This window comes from Ailuropoda melanoleuca, chromosome 10, assembly GCF_002007445.2.
Source record: "Ailuropoda melanoleuca isolate Jingjing chromosome 10, ASM200744v2, whole genome shotgun sequence".
Lineage (NCBI taxonomy): Eukaryota > Metazoa > Chordata > Mammalia > Carnivora > Ursidae > Ailuropoda > Ailuropoda melanoleuca.
Window position 1 is genome coordinate 80,491,145 of NC_048227.1, and position 24,693 is coordinate 80,515,837.

The 24,693-nt window shown below is 43.7% G+C and overlaps 1 protein-coding gene across 4 annotated transcripts in view; it reads right to left on the reverse strand.

Moving 5' to 3' along the window:
• Positions 1–24,693, reverse strand: part of SLC2A12 (solute carrier family 2 member 12) — a 53,598-nt gene that overhangs the window by 26,624 nt on the left and 2,281 nt on the right. For 3 of the 4 annotated variants that reach the window (XR_002143311.2, XM_011228769.3, XM_002922289.4), the window contains exon 2: positions 6,968–8,299. Coding sequence is in view for 3 of the 4 variants with exons in the window: in XM_011228769.3 (XP_011227071.1) it covers positions 6,968–8,299 (1,332 nt within the window). In the remaining variant the exon portion in view is untranslated. Of the gene's footprint in view, positions 1–1,193; positions 3,181–6,967; positions 8,300–24,693 lie in introns of those variants that run through there. The other variant, XM_011228768.3, reaches the window with a different exon arrangement.

A 24,693-nucleotide genomic window follows, 5' to 3' on the forward strand; every position in this document is an offset into this window, starting at 1 on the left:
TGCACAGCCGGCAAGTGGCAGAGTTGAGATTCGACTCTGGCCAGTGCCATATTTCAAAGTCCATGCCTTCCCTTTTCTAAAAAATCGAACCCATACCTTGTTACCTACATGTAACCCAGCTCAGTCCTTGGAATTGCAATCATAAATCGGAGACACCATGAGATGAAGGGTCATTTCTTTTGCCCATACCCAAACCTCCTTCAACCATGAGATTCTCCATCTCATTAGCAAAAAGAGCTCTGTTCTCCCCACAGCAGGAAAAAGCAGGGGTGTCCGAGACAAAGCCAGATCTACTCTTAGGTACTCTGAGTTTGAAATTCCCAAATAACTCCTCACGACTTCACAAAGAAAAGCCCTATTTCTGAGCATGCCTAACTTCCCTATGTCTTATCTTATAGGCAAAACCAGAAAGAGATTTTTGGAACTATGGCCAAGTGATGGATTGTTCTGCAAAAAGCCTCGGGCCAGTGACTAGCAGGGACAGAATTTCCAGCTTACGTGGCGCTTGGCCTGCCCTGGAGACAGCTTGACACATATAAAAAACACACTTCGAGATCTTTCTTATATTTGTATCTCATCTTTAAACGGCTTCTTCCCCAACCTCCCTCTTAGAAACACAAATGTATTCCTTCATGGTTTCCAAACAGACTTACGCAATGCTCACTTAGAGCGGGAGAAGGAAAAAAAATATGAGCGGTCATTTCTTCCCTCAAAGAGCTTATTCTAATAACTATATTTGGTCAATAAACCAAAACAATAACATACAGAAGCAATACACTTCATCATTTAGGACTAAGTCGTGTTATCACACCACTGTGACTTCCGCTCCCACCGTAGGCAACAACAGCCCAAACGCTCATATCAGCTCACGGGACACTCACTACACCTGTGAGATCGGACAAGCATTGTTATGCACAATTCATAGATGAGAAACAGCTCCAGAGATGATTGATAAATTAAAGATCACACGGCCAGTAGGCAGAACAGCTGGAATCAGAAGAACCCGGCCTTTCTGATTTTATTTATTTATTTATTTTTAAAAGATTTCATTTATTTATTTGACAGAGATAGAGACAGCCAGCGAGAGAGGGAACACAAGTGGGGGGAGTGGGAGAGGAAGAAGCAGGCTCACAGCGGAGCCTGATGTGGGGCTCGATCCCAGAACTCCGGGACACGCCCTGAGCCGAAGGCAGACACTTAACCGCTGTGCCACCCAGGTGCCCCCGGCCTTTCTGACTTTAAATTCAGGCTCTTTGTCACCCAGACCTGAACTATGCTACACTAGAAATACCTCGTAGTTCATAGAAATAGAGACCTCTAAGAAACGGGGTGAATTCATACAGGAGATTAAGACTTTCACTAAGCTTTAAAGACAGGAAGGGTTTGGGCCCAGTAGAGGGGAAGGAAAAGGGCCTCCAGGGCCTGTGTCTCTGGAGCGGGCTGTGGAGCACGGGGGACAGAGCAGCACAGAGAGGGCTGCACGTTGGGGGGGGGCGTCCTTCACCTCGCAGTCCATGAGGCGTCTATATGTACTTCTGCGTGAGTGGTGGACCCAGAGCACAAAGCCACTGACTACAGGGTAAATGGCGTCCCCCGAGTTGTGCAGGCACCCAGACAGAGCTGCGTAAGATGAGGGCGGGCCTTGAAAACCACAACATCTTTCCCTCAGAGAGGAGTCAGACAGTAGTAGAAAGAGGATGGAATGAGGCTCCAGATGCCTGGGGTTCTAGTCCTCAATCTGTGTGATCTCCACCTCTTGGACTTCTTTCTCTTCTACAAAAATAATATGGTGGGCTAGATCATTTCTCATCTTCACTTCATCTTGAAAGGTATTTGACTTCTCTGATTTGGTAGAAAGTAGGAAGCCATGGAAGATTCGTGATCCGTGCTGACATGAGCAACACAGTAATAAAGGTGCCCTCCTATGAAGGATGGGTAGGCGTAGGAAGAGTCTGCAGCCTAAGAGAAGTACAGGAAAGGTCTTCCAGGAATCTAGGCATGAGCTCATAAGGGGTGGACTAGGATGGCAGAAACGGGAAGGAAAAGATAAACACAGGAACCATTTGTGAGGGGAAATGCAAGAGCGTTTGGTCATTGACTGGATTGAGAAAAGGCCCCAGAGCTCAGATTGAATGACAGCATGGGACATTCCCCTGGCATAAGGGAGAAAAGAATTCAGCGTTGGGCTTCTTGCATTGGGCTGATAGTGAAGCATAAAAGTGGAAAAATCCAGTACTCATTAGGAGAAAAGGAACTAGAAGCCATATGACACGATAGAACTAGAGATAAATGAGAGTCATCGGCTCAAGGGAGATCATGAACACCCCTGAGAAAATAAATGTGGAAGCTTTTACAATGCATTAGCAGAAGAGTGGTTTTTGGTTTTATAGCTAAAGAAACAAAAGCCAAGAGACATTAATTTAATGACCTCATCTCTTTTCAGAAATAGATGGAATGGAAGCTAGTCATACAGTTTAACAATTAATGTTTTAATTAAAATAAATAAATATCTATCACAGCATTTGATAAGAGCATTCAGGGCCCTTGACCTTCTGGAATATTTTTTTTCATATTCATTTCTATTCTTTCTGTGCCCAGAGTTTATTACCCCGGTGGTTCTGTATTGTGTCCATTTAGCAGAGCGGGAGCGACGTTTTCCAGAGTTCCCTCCCCTGTGTAGTTTTCAGTAAGGGCTGGCCTGAAGATAAATTTGCAGGAGGCTTGGAAGGCCAAAGTGACTCATCAGCCCTGTGCTGGGTCCTAGACATCACTGCAGTTTGTCACGTTGCTGTGACCTGCTGCCTCTCCTTGCTGGTCTGGAGAAGCAGCCAGTGTGTGGGTCCCCTCCTCCAGCCTCTCCTACTACTAGACCAGGCCCACAGTGAGGCCTCTATAGAGAAGGACACCTGTTTTTCTGAATGTGGCCAGTGTCATCAGTGTTGATGTGGTGAGAGACAGATGCGGGCTCCAATCGCTTCTCACAGATTCCAGTTTGCCCTGGCTTTGAGTCCAGCTTTTCTTCCCCTGGCCCTGCTGACCTGCAGAGACTGCAGGCCATAGCCAGATGCCGAGACAACAGGCTTCCACAGGCTTCTTCACCAGCTTCTCTTTGTGGCCCTGATGAGTGACTTTCTCCTTCTCCTCTCACCGTCGCCTTTGCTTTCTCAGTGTCTTCCACAACTGTGTGAAGTGCAACCCTTGTAAGAAATTCCTTGTCCCCTATCCTTCACTGTGGTTCCGCTTCCCTGATAGAATTGCTCACACTGCCTTATTATCCAGGCCTTTCTATACCCAGCCTCCCTTTAATTGATAGTACTTTGTGCTTTTCACTTATTCCCAAGGGACCATTGGCTATCAGAAAAGGGTGATGAAATTTTAAAATGCATCTTAGTATTTTTAAAGAGTCATCATGATAGACTGAGGACCAATATGAAAGCACTGGCTACAGGGAGATTTGGGAACACTATCTATTGGCTTCTGACACCTGACCCTGGAAGCCTCCACAGCACCCAAAACTACCCAGTCGCTAAGTGAGAGAGAAACAAACTCCCACCTTATTTCAGCCACTGTCATTTTGGTCTCTGTTATGGCTGAGTTTGAATTCTAAACAAATACGCATTAAACATTATCTTAATCACATTCAGTTATTCAAGTAAGAGCACATCAAGACTTATCATTATCCTCCCTCTGTTATCCTGTAGCTCAGCCTTATAAATGGACAGGCTTGCTTACTGAGCAGAGCTTCAGAAAAAGAGAGACTGTCTCTCTATCTTGCATAAAATGCAGAGTGACCCATTTAATAGCTTTCTGTGATGGACAGTGATCTACTATTTCCATTCATTCTTACTTCTAATGTATCTTCATGGCGGACTAAATTGAAAGGAATTGACATTTATTTGCAAGACCAACACTGGACTATCTTTTCTTGTCTTGGACTAGGCATTATCACTGAATTTCAGAAGACCAGAGGTATTTTCAATTATTTGAGAAAGTCATTTAGCCTCTCTGAAATATTGTGCCACCATTTATAAAATTTGGTGAATACTCTTTCTTCACAGGCTTGTCATGAAGGTCAAATGAAATACTCCAAAGTATGTAAAGCCTTCCTCTTACATATTTGACATTATTGGCATCAATGAATATTAGTAAAATCTAAAGCCCAAATTACATTTTAAAAGAATTAGTATAGAATACTCTTCAAAGAATCCTAAAAGGCAAATAACAAACAGCCCCCAATAATTTTTTCCAAAATCAAACTAAGTTTCTGAAATGGGGAATTCTTGCTCTAATACAATAATGTATCAAATGATATGCTAGTGACTGAGAATCTGCTGCATTTTTCGAAGTTACCCAAAAACTAAAGAGAGAAGGGTAGTATGAGCTGGAGAAAACTCTGACCATGAATAGGTGGTTCTAGGAGTTTAAGATTAACGTCTCTGATATAATATGTGCCATGTCACAATCTCTGTTTACCTGGAAGTTTCTCTGACTTAAAACAAAGAAAGCATCCTTTTCTTTTTGCTAAGCTTTCCTTAGATTCTTAGTTGATTCTTGATATTTCAAAAGATTAGATCAAAAAAATTGATGTGAAAAATATTTTTAGCTTTATGGTGACTCTATAGGAAAAAAAAGATGTTGGCAAAAGAAATCAGTGAGGACAATATGTTTATCGTATGAACAAAACTGACTGTACTTATTAATATAGAAAAGTTCACAAAGAAGGTTAAGTTGTTCCTTGGTACAAAATAACACTTGTATCTTGCTGTTCTGGTGGACTTTAGAATTTCTAAAAATAAAAGTAGAAGATGCTTTCTCAAGTGTCATTAGCTTTACATATAAGAGTAACCATGTAAGTATTTTCTGGACGATTCATATGTTGAAGTCCTAATTACCAATGTGCTATTTGGAGGTAGGGCCTGTAGGAAATAACTAAGTCATCAGAGCCCTCTGATGGGATTAGTGCCCTTATGAGAAAAGACATAATAAAGCCACCTAGCTCTCTCTCCATTCCTCTGCCATGTGAGGACACACTAAGAAAGTGGTGACCATCTGCAAACCAGGAGGGGGGTGCTCACCAACAACCAAATCTGCCAGCACCTTGATTTTGGACTTGCCAGCCTCTAGCCTGTGAGTAAGAAATCTGTTGTCTAAGCCATCCGGCCTTTGGTGATATGTTATAGTAACCCACACTGACTAAGACAAATGTCTCCCAGGTACACACCCAAGATGATTGAATCCTGAAATAATAGTAGAAACCTGTTTCTAAGAAACTGTTTATTAATAATATTAACCATTGTTAAGTCTTAACAAGGAGGGCCAGGGTTCAGAAACAAGTCAGAGAGATCAGAGGCTGATGGTATTGTAGTCCTTACTCTACCTGCCCATCCACAGTCTTTTATAAGCAAATCTGTCTACTCCTAGTGCCAAAGGAAAGGCCAGCTCTGGTCATCCACAGTTTGTACCATGTGCCCTAGAGGTGTCCCTGAACTACCGCTTATGACTCTGCATAGCAAAGAGCAGTCAATCAGATTCCTTCTCTCATTCTGGAAGTTGAAAGAGTCAATACCCAGAGACTGATCTCACTTAGACGTGGGAGTAGACTGCACGGTAAGGAAACAGAGCTGCAGTAGAGGCCATAACAGCCACCTGCAAAGCCAGTTATTCGGGAATTGAGATTAAGCAGGCCAAACCTGCTGGTTACTGACCAGAAAGAAGCAGACACAGGAAATATAGCTCAGTTAATTCAGGCATAATCTTGAAGACAGGGACAGTGTCTGTCTTGCTCATTACTGTTTCCCCAACATCTAGCATAGCTCTTTGTTATTGAAAAAAATGGCCACTTGATACATAATCACCTGAATGAATAGCTAATGACTTAACAGTAGATCACCAAAGCAAGCCCTAAAGTGACTTTTTTTTTCTAGAAACACTGTCAGTTCCTGGCACCAGAAAACTAAATTTGTCCACGAGATTCCTTCTCCTTCAACGTAACTTACATCTTCTCATGTTCCAAGCTCGACTACTTCCTTTTATTTGAGCACATTTGTTTGGTCCTTGATCCTTGTAAACAACAACAACAACAAGACTTTGTGTGAGAGAGGAAGGAAGAAACGGATAGGGGAGAGCAGTCTGAGAGAGAGCGAGAGAATGAGAGAGAGGTGTAAGCGTTGAGGCTGGGAGAGAGACTACACTTTACTTCCCTAAAGAGAGATTTAGACTGGGTGAGAAGCTGAAAGACACGGAACTGCAACAAACAACCTGTTCTAGAAACCTCTAGAAAGTTTGCTCAAGAGAAGTATTTAAACTTCATCCTTGGAGTAGACTAACTGTATAAAATAAGACAACTATATAAAATAAGCTATCTCCCTGTAAATTGTTTATATTGTATTGAAAGGGAGTAACTTGACTCCCATTTTCCTGCTTAATGTGTAAAGTGCTCAGGGATGTAACTCGGATGATAAAATATATGGTACTTAAAGGAATAATCCACCCTCCTTCCTAACTCATCATTTCCTGTTCTTCATTATTACTGAATGCCCTCCACTAGTGTGTCTAAGAAAATCTAAATGCTTGATTTTTTTTCTTCCATTTATGAAGAAGTCAGGAATGATATGGAAGAGAACGTTATCCCAGTAAACTGCTTTCATAAAACAATATGTCCTCTTGGGCAAAACATATCTTTCGAGGTCTGGTTTAGCCCCAGTCAATTGCTGTTAAATTATCCTCATGTGACAGATAATGGAAAACTAATCCTTCTGTTGAATACCAGCCCTGCACATTTCATAAAGGAAGTATGAGCTAAGCATACTTTCCACATTAGCAGAAACATCAGGTGGCCAGGATTATCCCATCTTACTTCCAGTAGTTTTATGTAAAAAGTACCATAGCCATAAGATGCTCTGATGGTCAGAAGCAGTATGTTAACATTCATAAGGGCAAAGGAAGGAATAAAAATTAAAATACTTACTTGGTCCTAGACCAATTGAAAAAGCAGCAACATAAACAAGCAAGCTGGCTAAGGAAAGCCATTTCAAGAAAGCTGGGACGTCTGCAGGGTCTGTGACTATCTGGTATTCAGCTTGGCTAAGTCCAGCATTTGGTAAGGTCATCAACCCTCTCTTATCCATGTCATTTTTCATGGGCATTAAGGAGTCTCTGGTGTTGGCAGTGATCCCCTTAAAGCGCTCTCTAAGAGTGTCATCACTGACTGACAGGTTTCCTGGCCCATAAAACACAGACTCATCCAATGACCGGTTGATGGGGCTGTGGCTTCTGCAGATATTGGTGAAGTTCATGGGGGTGTTGAGATTCACAATGCCCATGGTCATCAGTGAAGCTGCCATCACTGAGGAGCCAACACAGAGGAAGGTTTTGCTCCCAACGTGGTCCACAAGAAGAGTGGCAGGGATGGTGCTGATGACCTTGACAACTCCGACCCCCGTGGAGGCAAGGCTGGCTGCCTCATTGCTTTGGAAGCCAACAGACTTCAAAACAGTTGATGCATAGAATAATATGTTTGGCTGACCGGTGACTTGGACAAAAAATACCAGTGTCAGGCCTATCATTATCCGGGTCCTCATGTTGTCCTTTGATCGAAACAGATCCCAAAAACTGTACTGATATTCATCTTTCAGGGAAGATTTTATCCCAGTGAGTTCCTCCGTTGTATCCGAGATGGCTCTCAACCTTCTGAGCACCTTGCTAGCAGCTTCTTCATGTCCTTTCATCACCAGAAACCGGGGACTTGGAGGAAGAAAATACATTGCAATTGCTTGCAAAACTCCCAAGGGAATAACAAGACCAAACATGTATTTCCAGCCATGGGAAACATTAGCAAACGCGTAATTTGAAATGTAGGCAAAAAGTATGCCGATGACAATCATCAGCTCATTCAGGGACACAAGAAGACCTCTTCTGTGTTGTGGAGCGATCTCTGCGATGTAAACACACGTGGCAATTGAAGAGAGTGAAATGGAAACCCCTACAGCAATGCGGCCTACGATGAGAACCGCATAAGATAAACTGAGTATCAAGACTAGGCTTCCAAGTCCAAGGAGGCAGGATGACAAGATGATGGCAGTCCTTCTTCCATACCTGTCAATCAGGACCCCTCCAGTGAGGGACGCCAGCAAGGCCCCGATGAGGAGGGAGCTCACAACCATTTCCTGCTCCTGGCAGGTTAGGGCTAATAAGGTTCTTATCTGAAGAAGGGCCCCAGAGATGAGCCCAAGTTCATAACCCACTAGGAGGCCGCTGACGGCAGCAGTGACAGATGACAGGAGAGTAAACATGCCGCAACCTACAGGCAGAGAGGAGAGACAGAGAGGTCAGTTCTGCACTGTTATTTTAAATAACTTTATGTCTGAATGGAGACTTAACCTTGTATAAGTAAGATTTTCAGAGCCCTGACTATAAGCACACACATAAATATAGTAAAGTAATATATTAACAAAAATGATTAGATGTAAAAGGAAATATCCTTTTTCTTTCATTTTTGGGAGGAGAGGGTGGAGACGTGGAGGAAGTCACTTCCTTTTATTTGTGATGCTGATGTTGTTTTTAGTTACTAGCAGACAGCTATGCGAGATAAGCAGATGACAGATGATGAAGACTGAACAAACAAGAACATTGTTTAGTTCCTGCTTTGGCGTTGGATCTGAAATTCAGACAGCCGGGTTCCTCGGGTCCCTCTGCAGGCTGTTCTCTAAGGGCAAACCTTTGAGGCAGAGTAGAGAGGGCAGAAGCCTCAAGAAGTGCTACAGGCTTCCCCTTGTGTGGCCTGGGCTGAAATGAAGCACAGCCTCCAGGAAACCCTGCCCTCATATGTCCTTGGCCACATCCGGCCACAGTTGGCTCTTGCTGAAACATATGAGGGTATTGGGTGTGTGTGTGTGTGTGTGTGTCTGTGCGCTCATGTGTGCCTTAACAAAGTTAAGGTTGTACCAGAAAGAAGGAAGAAAGAAATGGAAGCAGGGGAGCGACATCCCACCAATATCCATTACTTGCTCCGAGTAAGGAGGCAGGGGAATGGAATGTGGGGGGAAGAAGAACAAAAGAGACTTCATATTGTTTTATTATTTTAATGTTAAAAGCTGAGGAAAAATAGCAAAATGTTAACAGTCATTAATTTTCAGAAGTAGGTATGTGGACATTTTTGTATATTTGTAACTTGTCAAAACAGAAAAGAAACAAAACAAAAACTAACCAAGGGAAGTGCATTGCAGGCACAGGAAACAATAGTTTGCAAGGTGTGACACAGGAAAGCATGTTTTTGGAACTGCTGGGCAGCCAGTACATCATATGTGGGGCACATCAGCTTGGAGAGGTGAATAGGATCCACTAAATTTGGATAGAGACAGAGGGGACACTTCAAACAGGGCCCTGCAAGTCAGTGACAACTTTTTATGGTTTTCCGAGTCTAAAGGGGTCAATGCACACTAAACGGTATGGGGGCACTGACACCAAGTTTCTTGCTGCTGGGGGCAGACTGGTTCTTCCAGGAGCAAGACTGATATCAGGGAGGAGTATGTTGCCTTAGAGTTAACAAGAGATATTGGTAGCTTAGATTTGCATGTTCAGAGTAGACCTGGAGACAAGGAGACAGATTCAAGGGAATTTGGAGGTAATAACGACTACACTTGTTCATGAATTGGAATTAGAAGGTGAAGAGGTGGGTCAGAACCCTAGATGGCTCCATGGTTTGAGCCATTGGTTGGGTGATTTCACAATGTTCAATACCCTGTTTACGGGCCTATATATTGTCCAGGGCAATATACTTACTGAAGGAAAACTGAGAAGAGAACTGGTTATGACTGAGGGTAAAAGGAGGAGTAGAAATCAGAAGTTCTGTTTTATATTTACTGAAATGTTTTAGTTGTTTTATCTATAAGAACTTCGGTTAAAAATGTCAATTCAGACTAATATACAGATTTGAAGCTTAAAAGGTAAGTCAAGGCTGGAGATATGTTTTTGGGATTCAGCAGCATGTATCAAAGATTTAAAGTCATGGGAATGAATGAGATCACTTAGGGAGATAAACAGAGGAACAGAAGAAGCAGGAATAGGACTGGGACCTAGCGAATGCCAACATTTAAAAGAGGAGACAACAGCAAGGAGATGGAGAAGAAAAGAACTGAGATGTGTAGAGAATGGACTAGAAATGTGTGTGGACACACATTCATCACAGGCTAAGTGAGGGCTATTTAACCCCACCATTGCAGGGGGTTAAAAAATGTTGTTCAGCTCTAGGAAAAGAAGCAGATCAAATAAAGTTGGTCTGAATCTCTTCCCATCAGAAACAGCCAAGGCATTTTCCATCTCCAGGATCCTGGGACATAGGTGACTTCAAAAAATAAATCTAAAAAGGATTAAATAGTTAGATGGAGGAACAAATAAAAATGCAAGAATCCACAGTAATATAAAATTAATTCATGAGCACAGTGAACACGAACTATTAAATTGAAATTAAATCAGTAATTTATCTAGCTAATCAGAAAGCAAATATTTAGTACCAGTACATGGCAGACATTTTCCTAGGTACTGGAAGGCATATCTGTAGCAATGAAAGAAACCAGATGTAGTTACGTAGTTGTCCCCCAAGAAACTTAATATTCTGGTGATATCTCTATTATCTATCATTTATTATGCACTGCTCTAATTTTTAATTGTAAAATTACTTCAAAGTACTCTTTTATAGACTCATTCATGTCCTAAATTTCCACATATTTTTCCCCATTGTGATCTTAAAATCCTCATATTTCTCTCTCTCTCTCTCTCTCTCTCTCTCTCTCTCACACACACACACACACACACCCCAAATGTGGTAGAGCAACATATTTCTCTACCCCAAGGAGAATCAGGTCAAATTCTCACATTTGGATAAGGATATTGTATTACTTCGTATCTCTACTTGTCGTTTTATCTATGTTTGACTTATTGATTAGCTTCTATGTGCTTTGGCAATTGGTCTCTGATACTCAGATTAAAGACATGAGGGTCATTGGAGAATGAAACACTAATAAGGCCAACTGAGGGAGGCACCCCAGGAGGGGATTTTGAGTGACACAGGGCAGCATGAGGATACTGAGTCAAGGACATGGCGGAACAGATGCCGGAACCGCATGAGTAGCAGAAGATTGTCCTTGGCACCTTGCCCTTCTCCTTCCCCTTTCTTGTTTCCCCCCTTTATTAGGTGGGAAATAGGGCTGCCCTACCAAAAAAAAAAAAAAAAAAAGACCTCCTGAGGTACAAGAGTCTCTTCCTTTGATGCTCTATCTCCCTGCTTCAGACAGAGTCTGAGGTGGTGAGTTGAGGAGCAGTGGCTGTGAGGGGTGGGGCAAGTCACAAAGCCTGCTTCTTATATTGTGGGGGAAATGCTCCTGACAGGAGAGGGATCCAGTTTCTTTGTCCATTTTCTGGACTTAGCTTCACATGCCTTGTTCTTTTAGTCAGGGTTCACGGGACACCGACAAATTGGGATGTGTGCAAAGGGTCTGGAAACCATCCCAGTTTGTCAATGTCCCTCTGGAGACACAGCAGCTACCACTGCATATAATTCTTCAGAGATATAATAAAATAATTTCCATATGAATTACTAAAAATTCTTTTTATGAAATTACAAGTTCTAAAAAAATTTTATATATCACATTTCTATCTATCTATCTATCTATCTATCTATCTATCTATCTATCTGTCATCTGTCTAGGGGGTAGCCTTGAAAAGCTTAAAAAGGTGCACAAGATATTTTATGAGCCTATTCTTACATCAGGGGGCCTACCAACACGGGTTATATGCCACAGAATTAAGCTGAGGTCTGAACTGTCTGTATCTTATTTGAAGGGTTTTTCTTCCCTGTGATATGCTTGACCAAAACACATTTCTCTCATCTCGGTGCTGCTACTTATTACTGCTGACGTTCCTGTACAGTCTTCATGATGCCCACTTGCCCACAGTAGCCTGTGGAAGGTCAGTCCCTAGTGCCCCGGGACTGCAGCCCTGTGACACTGAAGGACTTCCACCACAGGACAATTTCCTGGTGCTATTTTAGCCTATAAAAACAATGAAGAGAGACATAAAAAGTAGGCTTTTTATTCTGTCTACATTTTGGTTGATGATGATAAAAGCAAGGCATTATCCTACAGAAGCCAAAAGGGAGAAAGAACTTCTCCAAGAAATCTGGCCACGAACAGGAAGAACGAGCACGTGGCTGGAAAGTGGGGTTTATGTTTGCCTAAACACAGATGGGAGAGTTTGGGCAGCTCGCTGGGCCCAGAAGAAGCACCCAGAGCTAGAGGAGAGGGTAGGATGAGGAATTACAACGGGTGTTTTTCAAAGAACATCCAGCCCTGAAGTCAAACACTTCGCACTTCACTTTCTTGGTGAAATTTAGCATTTCTACCCTTTTTTGCTCATGGCCTTGCTTCACAGGGGCTCTTTCTTCACATTCATCTTCTCCAAGGGGCCACAGAAACTTCTCAGGCTTTTGCAGATGTCACGAAGACACTTGCAACTGGTACCCGCAGGCCCTTGGGTCATGCCTCCCTCTGTATCTTGCTGCTTGGCTGCAAGCCCAGCAGTGAACCTTCTGGTGCGATGATGATTCTATAACAAGGTAAGAAAGTAAGACGGCTCATGGGAGATGCAGTCAGAAGCAAGGGGCTTCACGTGAACGCCCTGAGACCTACACGGAGGACGCAGAAGGCAGGAGCCCCGCGGGCTGGGCGAGGCCACAATGGCTGCATTGTCCGCCACTCGTGGTGACTCACAGGAAGCCACGCTGTAACTGGCTGGCACACGAGACGCTCAATTTTCCATAATATTTGAGTTTCTGCCTGCTCTCTGCTTTCCTTTCTTCCCCATATGCCTGCTACAGCCTATGCACATCACGGACACACAGTGAACACCTGCCGGATCACTAAATGCCACAGCATGCGGCAAAGCGTGTGCACGCATGTTCTTGTGGCAGGCAGCCAGGGGATTAGACAGCGTGGGCCCATGAGAGTGCTTCAGAAATTTCCCCCTCCTTCATGTTATGCTCAAGAAAAACTTGCAGTGGTCCCCAGATGGCCTTGCAGGTGTGGCTACCACCTTTCTTCACTCCTCCTCCCTGAGTATCTTTTACCCCAACTCATCTTTCAAGAGTCATTTCAAGTACCACCTCCCCCAGGAAGGCCACCTTGCTCTGCCTTATTCTGCAGCCTCACCCTTAACCCCTCGGTGCTCCTCCTGCCCAAAGAATGTGTTTCTAGGGCACCTGTCATCTTTCAAGGTGCTCATTTATTTACCCATTTGTCTTCTCCTATTAAACTGAAAGTCCTTAAAGCCAAGAACTCTGCTTTCTTTCTATCTGTATTCTCATCTCTGGTCGTTGGCACAAGGTCAATACTCAATGAATGTTTGTTGAGTGATTGATTAAAAGAATGAATGATAGCACTCCAGAATACGGATCCTTGGTCCTCTCTTGCCCAAGGTTCTGTCAGTAGACTAAGATGAATGCATTGTATTATGGAACAGTCAGCATATACAACTTCATATTTACATAAATGCTTAGCATTTGAGCAGCATAGTATTAGCGTTTCTGTAAAGCTTCCAGTACTATTATTAGCCTGGTCATTTAGCACCGCCGAAGAGACCATACATTGTTTCATTATCACACATACATTTATACTTTATGAAGCACCCGCCCGATGCGTGGACTTGTTCTCTAGATGTTCAGACTGCAGCAGCCCCATTGGGGACTCAGGTTTCCAGGGTGCACAGTGGTCTCCAGGCACCAGGTCTTCAGCCCATTCCTACCCTTTGCTGTTTCTGGAAAATGCCACTCACTTTCCCAGACTTGAGCTCCTCTTCAAGCTGTTCCCCCTCACGGCATGTCTCCCCGAACTTCAGAGCCTAGGGAAATCTGAGTCATCTCTGAAGATACAGTTTGAGACTCCCCTTCTGTACAAAACCTTTCCAGATGGCCTCTCTTCGGTTAGCATTGATTGCTTTTCTCTCCCTTGCCTTTCCTTCCGTGGCCTCACAGTACCCTGGATTATATTTAGTTAAGCCTGTCACCTGCCTTAGATCGGGGGCACCTTGAGAGTAGGAGTGTCACCATCAAGGGACCCACACGGGGCCTGACATGAGCGCTCAGTACAGACTATTGGATGCTGCGTGAAGGAGCGCCGGCGTAGCCAGAGAGCTCCCCCAGACCCATGGAGAGTTGACGTTCGCTGTTCCACCAGCTGCCAAAGTTCCCAGGTGCCACCTCTTGGCCCTAGACCACGTGTGGGGCCCCCTTCCGTGGTAAATCCTGGGCATTAGCCTTCATCTCAGCACTCTCCCCCTCCTCAGCCCCCTAACCCCCTTCAGCATACAAGGAAACTCAGCCTCCCGCTACACCTGCTATTGTTTGACCTTTCTAAAACAAAAGGAGAGGAACTTTGCTTTCTTTTTCATTTGTCAAATCTCGGGTTTGATTCAGTAGTGGCTGTACAGACACACTTCCCTGAAACAAATCTCCGACTTCTGTGGGCTGCGCAGGTACCCAGAGGAGGCATGGTTTACATGGGCTCATTCGCCCTTCCCTGCCTCTTGCTCTGTTCATTCTCTTCTTCTGCTGATGACATGTAGAATTTTCCTTCTTTTCTTTCTTTCTTTCTTTTTCTTTCTTTCTTTCTTTCCTTCTTTCTTTCTTTCTTTCTTTCTTTCTTTCTTTCCTTCCACTCATTTGTCTTTCGCTTCCCCCCCTCCTTCCCTCCTTCGGTGTGGGACTTTCACCAGGATAAGCCTGGGCGCTTGCTTCTTCCAAATTCTGCTGCTCCTACCTGAGTCCTTCTACTGAGAAAAGACTTCTAGAATTTGGGGTTTTCCCCCTATTTGTTTAGTAGTCATTATTTATGTGTTCGTTGTATATATTCATCTCATTTCCTATCTCTGTCTTCTTGTCCTTTCTATGTGCACCTAGAAGAGTGTCTCCCATTTATCTTCCACGTCACAGATTTCAGATAATAATTTTGCACCTGCGGCTTTCGTGTCCTCACAGTTATTACGGTTTCACACAGTTCTGTCTACACCTCCGTCCTCGGCCCCATCTTCACCTCGATTTATTCCCATTGTCAGACATGGTCCTAATCTCTTTTTTCAGAGTCCACTTTTACAAAAATTACAGAGAACAGAAGTCAGATGCTTTCCCAAACTTACGCATGTTCCCTTAAAAAAAGAAATCTTAAAATGCATCCCTTGCCTTTGTTTTTAAAATGGACTTGCCAATGGCCAGATTTGCAGTCTTCTCTTTACCCAGCCCCCAGATCAGTTATGATATTTTTGGCTGCAAGAAACCAAAACCTAAAAAACAAGGGTTTAAAACATTGTGGCATTTACTGTTTAATTAGCGAGAAGACAAAGTTGAGTTTGGTGTCTCCAAGGATTCACACTCTGTCCATCCTTCTGTTCCCGCCTCCTCAGAGGGTTGGCTTTTGTCCCTGATTTGTCACCATATGTGCAAGGTGGCTGCCGCAGCTCCAGGCATAAAATTCTCTCACAACCAAATTCAAATGCAGGTGACAATGGAAGAAGGCGTGGGGCAAGGCCTTTTTCCTTTTATCAGGCAGGGAACTTTCCAGAAGCACCATGGAAGATGATGGGTTTCAGGATATGCTACCCCTAAAACATGGTACCTTAGCTTACTATGTTAAGCTGAAGGAGTTTGAGAAAATGGCAGAAGCAGGAGGGTCCCTCTGACCTCCCCCCTGCCCTTCTCTCCTAAAGCAGGTAATAAACCCTCACATGAGAGGGGCCCTCTCTACACCCAGAGGAAGGGAGCAATCTTTTCTCTGAAGACACAGAGAGGCCACGAAGGATTCAAACTAACAGGCCTTGCAAAGCCTCCCCTGGTTTCCTACATTTACCTCAGACAGCTTGACCTGCCATATTGCTCCGTGGCTGTCCACTCTTCATCAAACCCAGCATACAAACGCTCAGGCTTAGCCATTTCTTACAGTCTCTATTTCCTGGTGAAGGCTTCCGTGTCACGTAGAGCGTACATGAAACACACGTGGATGCTTTTCTCCTCTAATCCGTCTTTGCCAGTTTAATTTTCAGACCCAGCTGAAGACTCACCCTAATGTCTCCTTGGCCAGGCCCAGTGGGTTTCATGGTCCATCTTGGCAAGAGAGACTGAGACATGAGTGTCTGAATATTTTAGTTCCCCAGATAGGAAAGGCAGAAAATGAGAAGGGAGTTAGAGCAGCTGTTGGGTTTTTGGTGGCTGACACACCTCATTCTAGCCACCGGGTGCAGTTGGGAGCTCGTCTTAGCTGGGCCAGGAGGAGCAACTGACATGCGCAGCTGATGAGGGAGCAGACCGCCAGCGGAGGGCAACGCACAAGCTGACACCCACACCCCCCCCCCAAGGTGGGATCTGTGTGACGTTCCTCAGGCACGCCGGGCTGCCCTAAGACTAAGGGAAGGAAAAAAAAAAAAAAAAGGTTAACTAATAGAGATCACAGTCCAAAAAGGCAGGAGCCTCTATCAGTTTACGAATTGTCTTAGTGATTAACAAGAAAAATGCATTCTAATCAATAACCTAACTTCCAGAAGGAAACCCCCACTGTCTTCATGTCAGTGCTTTACTAGAGAGAAAAACAACCTTAACCTGACAATGGCAAGGCCTCCAGTATCTTCTAGGTCCTTTTCAGCATACAAAAGCTCTTTTGAAAACCTCCCTTTTCCTTACTTCTCCTAACTCCCAAGTATATAATAGGTCACCCCTCACAACCCTGGTGTGGCAGCTCTTTCTGCCCATGGGTCCTGCCCCCGTGCTTGAATAAAACCACCTTTTTGCACAAAGATGTCTCAAGAATTCTTTCTTGGCTGTCGGCTCTGGACCTCACCAACACTCAAAACGACCCCACAGCTGCTGGCTAAATTTCTGATGTCTGGAAGTTATTTTTCTGGTGTGACTCCACTGGACCGAGGAAGGAATTTTTTTGCTTCCATTTTTTGGACCCCTGACTAGGAATAAGAGATATGATTCCTGCATGATTTAAAGGAGCCTGTAGTTCTTTGCTTGTCAAAACCAGGACCTGCCAAGCTACAGCTTCTGAAAGGCACCATTCCAGTGGCTCATCCGGCCTTTGTCCTTTCCTAACACTGATCTCTTGTTCTGGAATGCAATGAGCTGTCTTTCCTACCTGCCCGGAGTTGCTGACATCCTGAAAATTGTAGCCCCTGAGAGAGAAAGAGAAGTAATGGTAACAGGATGTTTGGGAAGATCGGACTGTGAAGCAAAACTTCAACCCTCTGCCAGTGCAGCTCCAGGGGTCTGTGGAGATGACTTCCTTTTAGCTGGCTTCTGAAAATTCTCTCAATTAGGGATACCCAGTGGGAGGATGTGCACAGCTAACATTTTACCGCCTTTTATGCATTAGGCCCATGTTTGCATTTTATTTAGGGTTAAATCCTAACTCATTGATGAATATAGATGGCTTTCATGCTTTTGTGATGTTGTCTCTCTTTCTATGTTTTAACGGATATTTTCAATAGACAAGTAAGGGGTGGGGAGTGAATGTGCAGAACAAACCAGCAACCACGTCATCTAGAGACCTCTGAGGTTTCCTGGACGGGGCTCTCAGTGTGTGCGAGCTGTGGTGAGCTACGGACATTGGAGAATTAGCAAAATCTTTACAAAGGATCCTCATCCCATCAATGATTAGTGAACGTTGGAAAACAATAGTAATATACATCTCTGTACTTTAAGATTTCAAACGTATGCAGATGTGATGAAAAAAATGTAAAAAAAAATTCAAAGTGCCAGTGATTGAACAGTAACTTTTTATCAGTCTGTATTTTCCAATCAATAAATATACAACTGCGAGGGGAGCCTGGGTGGCTCAGTTGTTAAGCATCTGCCTTCGGCTCAGGGTGTGATCCCAGAGTCCTGGGATGGAGCCCCGCATCAGGGTCCCTGCTGAGAGCCACTTCTTCCTCTCGCACTCCCCCTGCTTGTGTTCCCTCTCTCGCTGTCTCTCTCTGTCAAATAAATAAATAAAATCTTTAAAATAAATAAATAGATAACTAACAAACTGCGAAGAGTATGATGTGAGGATTTAAAGTTGTTGCAGGAGTTGTTAAAGGAGTCTACGTATCTGAAAATGACTGTGAATCATCCTTAGTGCATTTATAATTTTTAAATTAAGGAAATACATTGGGAAGAAACAAATAATATTGTAAAGCCTGTGGATGTAAAACTCTTAGGAAGGGCGCTTTATTTACTAAACGTAAATACCTGGATGGTCTCCTGGGTGTTAAGGGAGAGGTGCATGGGGCATGTTGGTAACATACAAGACTATGGGAAAGAGAGAGAGGAAGAAAAGCCAAGATGTTTCATATAATATAAAGGACAAATTTTGATGTGTGTGTGAGAGAGAGACAGACAGAAAGAGAGAGAGCAAGAGAAAGAAAGTTCAAGAAAGAATGGCAAAGAATGCCCAGAAAGACGAGAAATGCAAGAAAATATCCAGACAGGTTGTCAGGTTGTGGGGGAGGGGTGGGGCTGGGAAGCCACGTAAGGAAACAAGAGGGCCACAGGCCACAGGGTTTTACAGAAGTTGGTTTACAAGAAATTCCTTATGGTGGATTTGATAGGAGGCTTTTAAGAATGGGCCCATAGAATATTTAATTGTCCTATAGCTATCTTCAAATCATAGCAACGATCCACAAAGAGCTCATATGAGCAGGATTTGAGAATGAGAAGGAAAAAGGGCCGAGATCCACATATGGGTTGGAGCAAGGATAAAACAAAAGACAAGTTCCATGAGATGAAAGTTAACAATCTGTGGAGACAGGAAGTTCGCCCAAAAAGCGATCGGAAGGACAAGACTCCTAAGGGATACAGTGTGTGTTTGAGGATGGGCAGAGAGGGGCAGAGAGCAAGGAGGCATGTGGATTTAACCTTATAGGGGCTAGAGCTCTGTTTATTGAAATATAAAAGAATAGTGGTCCCAGGAAGTCGCAGGATTTCAACATGCTGGAGAGGCTCTCTAGGGCTCCCTAATTCTGTCCCCACTGTGATCACTTGCAGAGACTGGCTTGGTTTCTCTAAACTGATATGGTCTCTTCCTAAGAATTCTCCCTTTCATGGTACTTAGCACAAAGGTTTCCTGATATGGTCCCTGCTTACATCTTGAGATTCCTTTGTCATCCTCTGGCCCCTGGATGAACTCTGTGCTCTCGTCATACAGAAATATCTGTAGGTCCCCGAATGCACCATTCTTTCTTCTCAAAACTGGCACACAAGCTATTTTTCAGCTTATAATGCTCTCTGTAAACGCATTGACCTCAGTTACACCTTCTTGATTCAGCTTCGCTCTACTATCTCCCAGAATCCATTAAAAGCTGGCGGAGCTACCCCCCTGCCAGGCCCTAGCAGAGCATCGTTCATCTGGCTACCTTCCTCATCGTGGGTTCCCCCATCTCTTGTCCTTCTCCACCAGCTGGTAATAAGCATCTGCGTCACCTGCATGTCTCTTATTCACCACTGGATGCAGGGTCTAGCATCATGTCTGAGTCTTAGTAGACTTAACATTGGTTAAACAATCATCTTCTAATTACTTAGATTCACATCTTTCTGATGAGTTGGTAAAATCTATAGCCATGGGTAATGTCTTATGCGTCTTTTTTCACTCTTAAGTATCCAGCTCAATAAGTATTGCTGAAGCAGAATGTTCTTTAGTTCAGCTGATTCATTTACCCATTTTAATTCATTTACCCATTTAACAATGAAGCATGTATATGCGCCGGCATTGTGCTGGGCACAGATGGTGACAGGTCCATTTGCATAAACAGTGCGATCAGCACGGTGGTCACCATGAGCCCTTCATGGAGAGATTTCCCAGCTTACATCTGGATTTGAAGGCTCAAGACGGTGGTTACTTGTCCCACATGCGTGTGGTCCCTGATGGAAATGGAAATACAGAGGAAAGGCATAGTTCCTACTACCTATGAATTGCCCAGTATTTCCCAAGCCCACAGTACTTGAGGCCAGCTCAGAACTCTGATAGGTACCAGAATACATATTTTATCCAGAAACTTATAACCTGATAGCCAAAGACGTGTTGCATGGAAAATTAGGGAACTAACTAAAATAAAAAACAATAAAGTTCTGAAATGAGTGTAACAGGGACCCCAAATCCCAGATCAGATCACAGAACAGAGCAGGAAGTAGAGAGAGCAAAACCCTCAAGTGGGCAAAACCCTGGATTGGATCTTAGGATACCGAGATTCTGGCACACATTACCCATGCTTTCTGGAGCACGTCCCTTTGCTTCTCTCTGGGAGGGGCCTGGGCTGAATGGTGAAGGTACAGTCAGGAACCAAAGTGCCTGATGAGTTACCAGCTAGCTTGTGACATGTCCCTTAACCTTTCTGTTCCCCAGTGTCCTCATTCCTAAGATATAGATAACAACATTACCTACTTCATAAAGTTGTTATGAGAATCCATGAGCTAGAAAACGGCGTTGGGCATGGTAATGTTTGCTGTTACTCTCAGCCTCAGTTTGCTTATCTGTGAACCGGGGATAATATTACCTGTTGGCTTGTTGTAAAGATAAGAAGGGGTAATAGTAAGAGAAGCACTTGACCCACAATCATTATTCAACAAGGATTTGTTTAGTCTGAATCCGTGGGGTAAAATCGCCATAACAAGGAAGTAAAACTTTGAAACAGTCTCCCTTACTGATAGCGCAGGAAGTAAAATGATACCTTGTTTCCAGCATAACAATTATGCCTTTTCATAAATTCTTGAATTCCTTTGTTTTTGGCAGTACCTACATAATTGGGCTTACATCATGAAAAATTCTTCCTGTGATTTTGCCTGGGGCTTTCAACAATTTTGTTTCCCAATGGACTCAAAACATTTCATTAGCTTGGGAATGCTCTCTCACCTTACAAATTGACCTTAATCACAACTTTTCTCTCTATTCGTAAAAGTCTTGCACATCTGAGGCTGAGATGCCATTGCGGGCTGGTTTCTAAATGAGCATTGCACATTGCTACCACCTCCAGCTGCCACAAAGTGGGAAAGCAGCTGCATTTCAGGAGAACATTTTGGAGAAAATAATATGAATGTAGCCAACAGCCCCCAGAGCCTCACTCTGCCAGGCCGACCTGAGTCATGAGTGTTCCTGAGAAACAATCACTTCCAAGGGAAATACCATGTAACAGCTTAAAGGTGAATTACACTTGATTTACTCAAGGAAAAAAAAATACTCTTATAAGTAAAACAAAGGACTGCATTTTTCTCCCTGATATTTTGGCAAAATGGTATAAAGTGAGTAATTGTTCAAAAAAGAAGGAAAGCTACTAAAAATAAAATAACATGATCATTTATTTTAGTCTTATTACTACTTCTACCTAAATTATTTAGAAAAATTAGTTTATCACCGAGGCATAGCCATTTGGCAAGTTCATAAATGACTGGGTTGTGACATAGGAAATAAAATGATACCAATGAGCCAAAACAAACCAAAATTAAATTTAAAAGGACCCTATGAATTTATGATTCACTACAAAGATTATATATTTGACTCAAAGTTTCAGCTGGGAAATATCTGGGGCGATTTCAAGTCTTTTGCCTTTAACGGAGATTGGGTACTTTCTGAGGGAAGATGGATGAAAAATTATCCTTATTTGGTGTTTGGTCAAACAGCCCCTTGGGAAGAAGCCCATTCCAAGCTTCCCCCTTACTCACCACCATAACTCAGTGTCTTTTTACATGGCCTTCATCCCCTCTTTTATTCAATAACTCATCTTCTTGGGGAAGACTGTGCATGAAGAAAAAACTGAACCAGGGAGCCCCAACTCTGCTTCATTTAAGATCGTATACAACCCATGCTTGCTCACCCAATCTGAGTAAATAGCTGTTTCAATGCTTAGAGGCACAAGCTAATTGCGCACTAATGGAACGCCACTGGGACCTCTCAGAACATAGCCCTTAGGCTAAGTATTGCTTAAGTTCCTACTATTGAGAAAATGCTACCTACAAAAATATTCAAGAACTAACCATTCTTGAATGAAAAATAGAATCCCATATATCTACAGCAATTAAAAACAGTGTTTTAAAGTGGGCTGAATCACCTTTGATTTACACATGTAAATTGGGGTTTCCTTAGGCAGCTCCAGGGTGGATTCACTATATTTCAACATTTTTTTTTCCAGCTAATAGAAGATCCAGCCCACTAAAACGTACCCCCTTAAAAATTCACAAGCAATGTTCCTTAAGGGCTACCACTAGGCTTGTTCCTGGGATCTCAGAGGCCTCCGCTCCTGCTAGCAGTCAGGGTGCTAGACAGAAGGGTGATGTTAAAAATATTTAATGACTGGGAATGGGGCATTGACCTATTCGAACAGACATGAGCTGGAAAACCAGCTCAGGCACCCTGGTGCCTGCTAACTAACCTCGGTCCTCCCCAGGTCAGCCACATTGCATAAAGGCTTTGGCGGTGTCTGCCAGGCCTTGCCACCTGCAGACGCCCACCGATGCACATCTGCAGCTGCGATGGCCGCCGGGAGCGGGTCTGTGGCAAGTGGCAACCTCTCTGCCCTCTCCAGGTCACAGTGATCTCCAAGAGAAACAAGAGTCCTGGCTGCATGAGGGAGACACCACCCAGAGCTTATGGCAAAACAGGTGACACCATGTTTGCTTAGTGCCTTCTCTCTTTCTAGGTCTTGGAGAAGCCACTTGCAGGAACTTCACAGTCACAAAAAGCCTCAAGTGTAGACTTCTGATGGGATTTCCAAGTGATGTTACGTGCACAAGTATAGAGATAAACTTCCTGGGGTGAAAAGAGAGATGGTTATCTTTAAACCTGGTCTTATTTCCGGACAAAAAGAGTCTATAGCCCCTCATAGATTCACATGTCTATAAATCCCGTCACTCCCTTGACGATGTCAAGCTGCATACAATAACTTTTTGTTGTTATCAGCCATTAATTTATTAAATACGCGTGTTTTTAAAACACAATAGGGGCGCCTGGATGGCACAGCGGTTAAGCGTCTGCCTTCGGCTCAGGGCGTGATCCCGGCGTTATGGGATCGAGCCCCACATCAGGCTCCTCTGCTAGGAGCCTGCTTCTTCCTCTCCCGCTCCCCCTGCTTGTGTTCCCTCTCTCGCTGGCTGTCTCTATCTCTCTCGAATGAATAAATAAAATCTTTAAAAAATTAAAAAATAAAAAAAAAATAAAACACAATAATTTTTGTCACAGGTTTTGTCACTCTTTGATATATGGAAAGCCTGGAGAAATGATAATGGCTAAGGCCCTGGGTCTTCCCAAAATGACTGGTTTGTTGTTAGAACTGTCCCTCTCACAGGCAAGGCTCTGTTATGAGGTCAAGCTGGTTGGCCTGACTTACACTTCCCTGGGGATAAGCTTGCTTCTAAAAGTCTCCTCAGCTGTCTGACAAGTAAACTTCCTATGGGGCTGCCCAAAGGAGCCTGAGAAAGCTAAGCCTGACTGAATTCAAGGGGGCCTGGTTTAGGCTAACCCTGGGAGTCCAAGACTCAGTAAGAGCATAGTAAAAATGCCCTGACCTCAAAACCATGGCCTGCATAAGCAGAGAAGTGATGGACTTGTGGTTTGCTAATGTGGCCCCACCCAGGAGTCTGCTCTGGGATACAAGGGGTGGGAAGGGAGCAGGGAGCCACTGGCCTCAGGTTTTTCTTTTCTCTACCTCCCCTCTTTTCTCTAGAGGTGCCATGATGACTTCTCTTACATATCAATCACCTATTCAGCTTTTCCTTTGTCAAAAGGAGTTTCACAGATTTAAACAAGTTTGAGAACAACGGCCTGTGGATACTCATCTGATTAGCACAAGTGTGCATTTCTTGAGTCTCAGGCTGTGGCATCTTGGATTGAGAAGTGTCTTAGTGGGGATGAAGCCCAGCCCTTTCAACTGGGTCAGTGAGTCCACTTCTAGGGACCTGGGTTCTAGTGCATTTGGCAGCTGGATGTGCCGGGCTGAGAACCTGCATTCATACAATGAATATTGTTCTTGGTTTTGGAACTTTGGGGCAGGTGCTGGTGGGGTAGAGGGGGCCTTAAGGAAACCCTTCCTCTAACCGAGCATTTGAAACATGTAATTAGAAGAGCCTGGGAGACCCATCTCCTGAGCTGGAGGAGGAGGCATCCGCCTCCCGGGCCAGAGACACCTCGGTCAGTTTTGCACCAGCACTGAGCGAACTCGGGCCAACCACACATCTTCTCTCCCTCGTGTGAGATGTTCTAGCAGTGCCTTTTCTAATACCACCTATACCGTGGTCAGCTCTAGGCACCAGGATTGAGCTCAACCCTGACTATGAGGTCAATTATACATGTCTATGAACACTAAAACATTAATGGAAAATACATGCACTTTGAGTCATAACTTCTTGAAAATGAATTTAAGTTCATTAGCTTCTAGTCACTGGAACAAAGCATTCTCTCCCGCTGAAGAAGGGGTTGGCAGAGCGGGATCTGGGGGTGCAATCATGGAGTTTAGGAATTTTTGTTTTGATTTGTTTTTCAGTATCTCAAATGATTTAATTATCTCTCCCTGGGTTGTATGACTCGTTCCTCTTTGTGCTTTCATTTTCCCATCTAGGAATATAGAAAAGTGTGTATCTTCAAATGCAGGACTAGAATGATAGTTACCGAGCATATTTAAATACTCTGAATT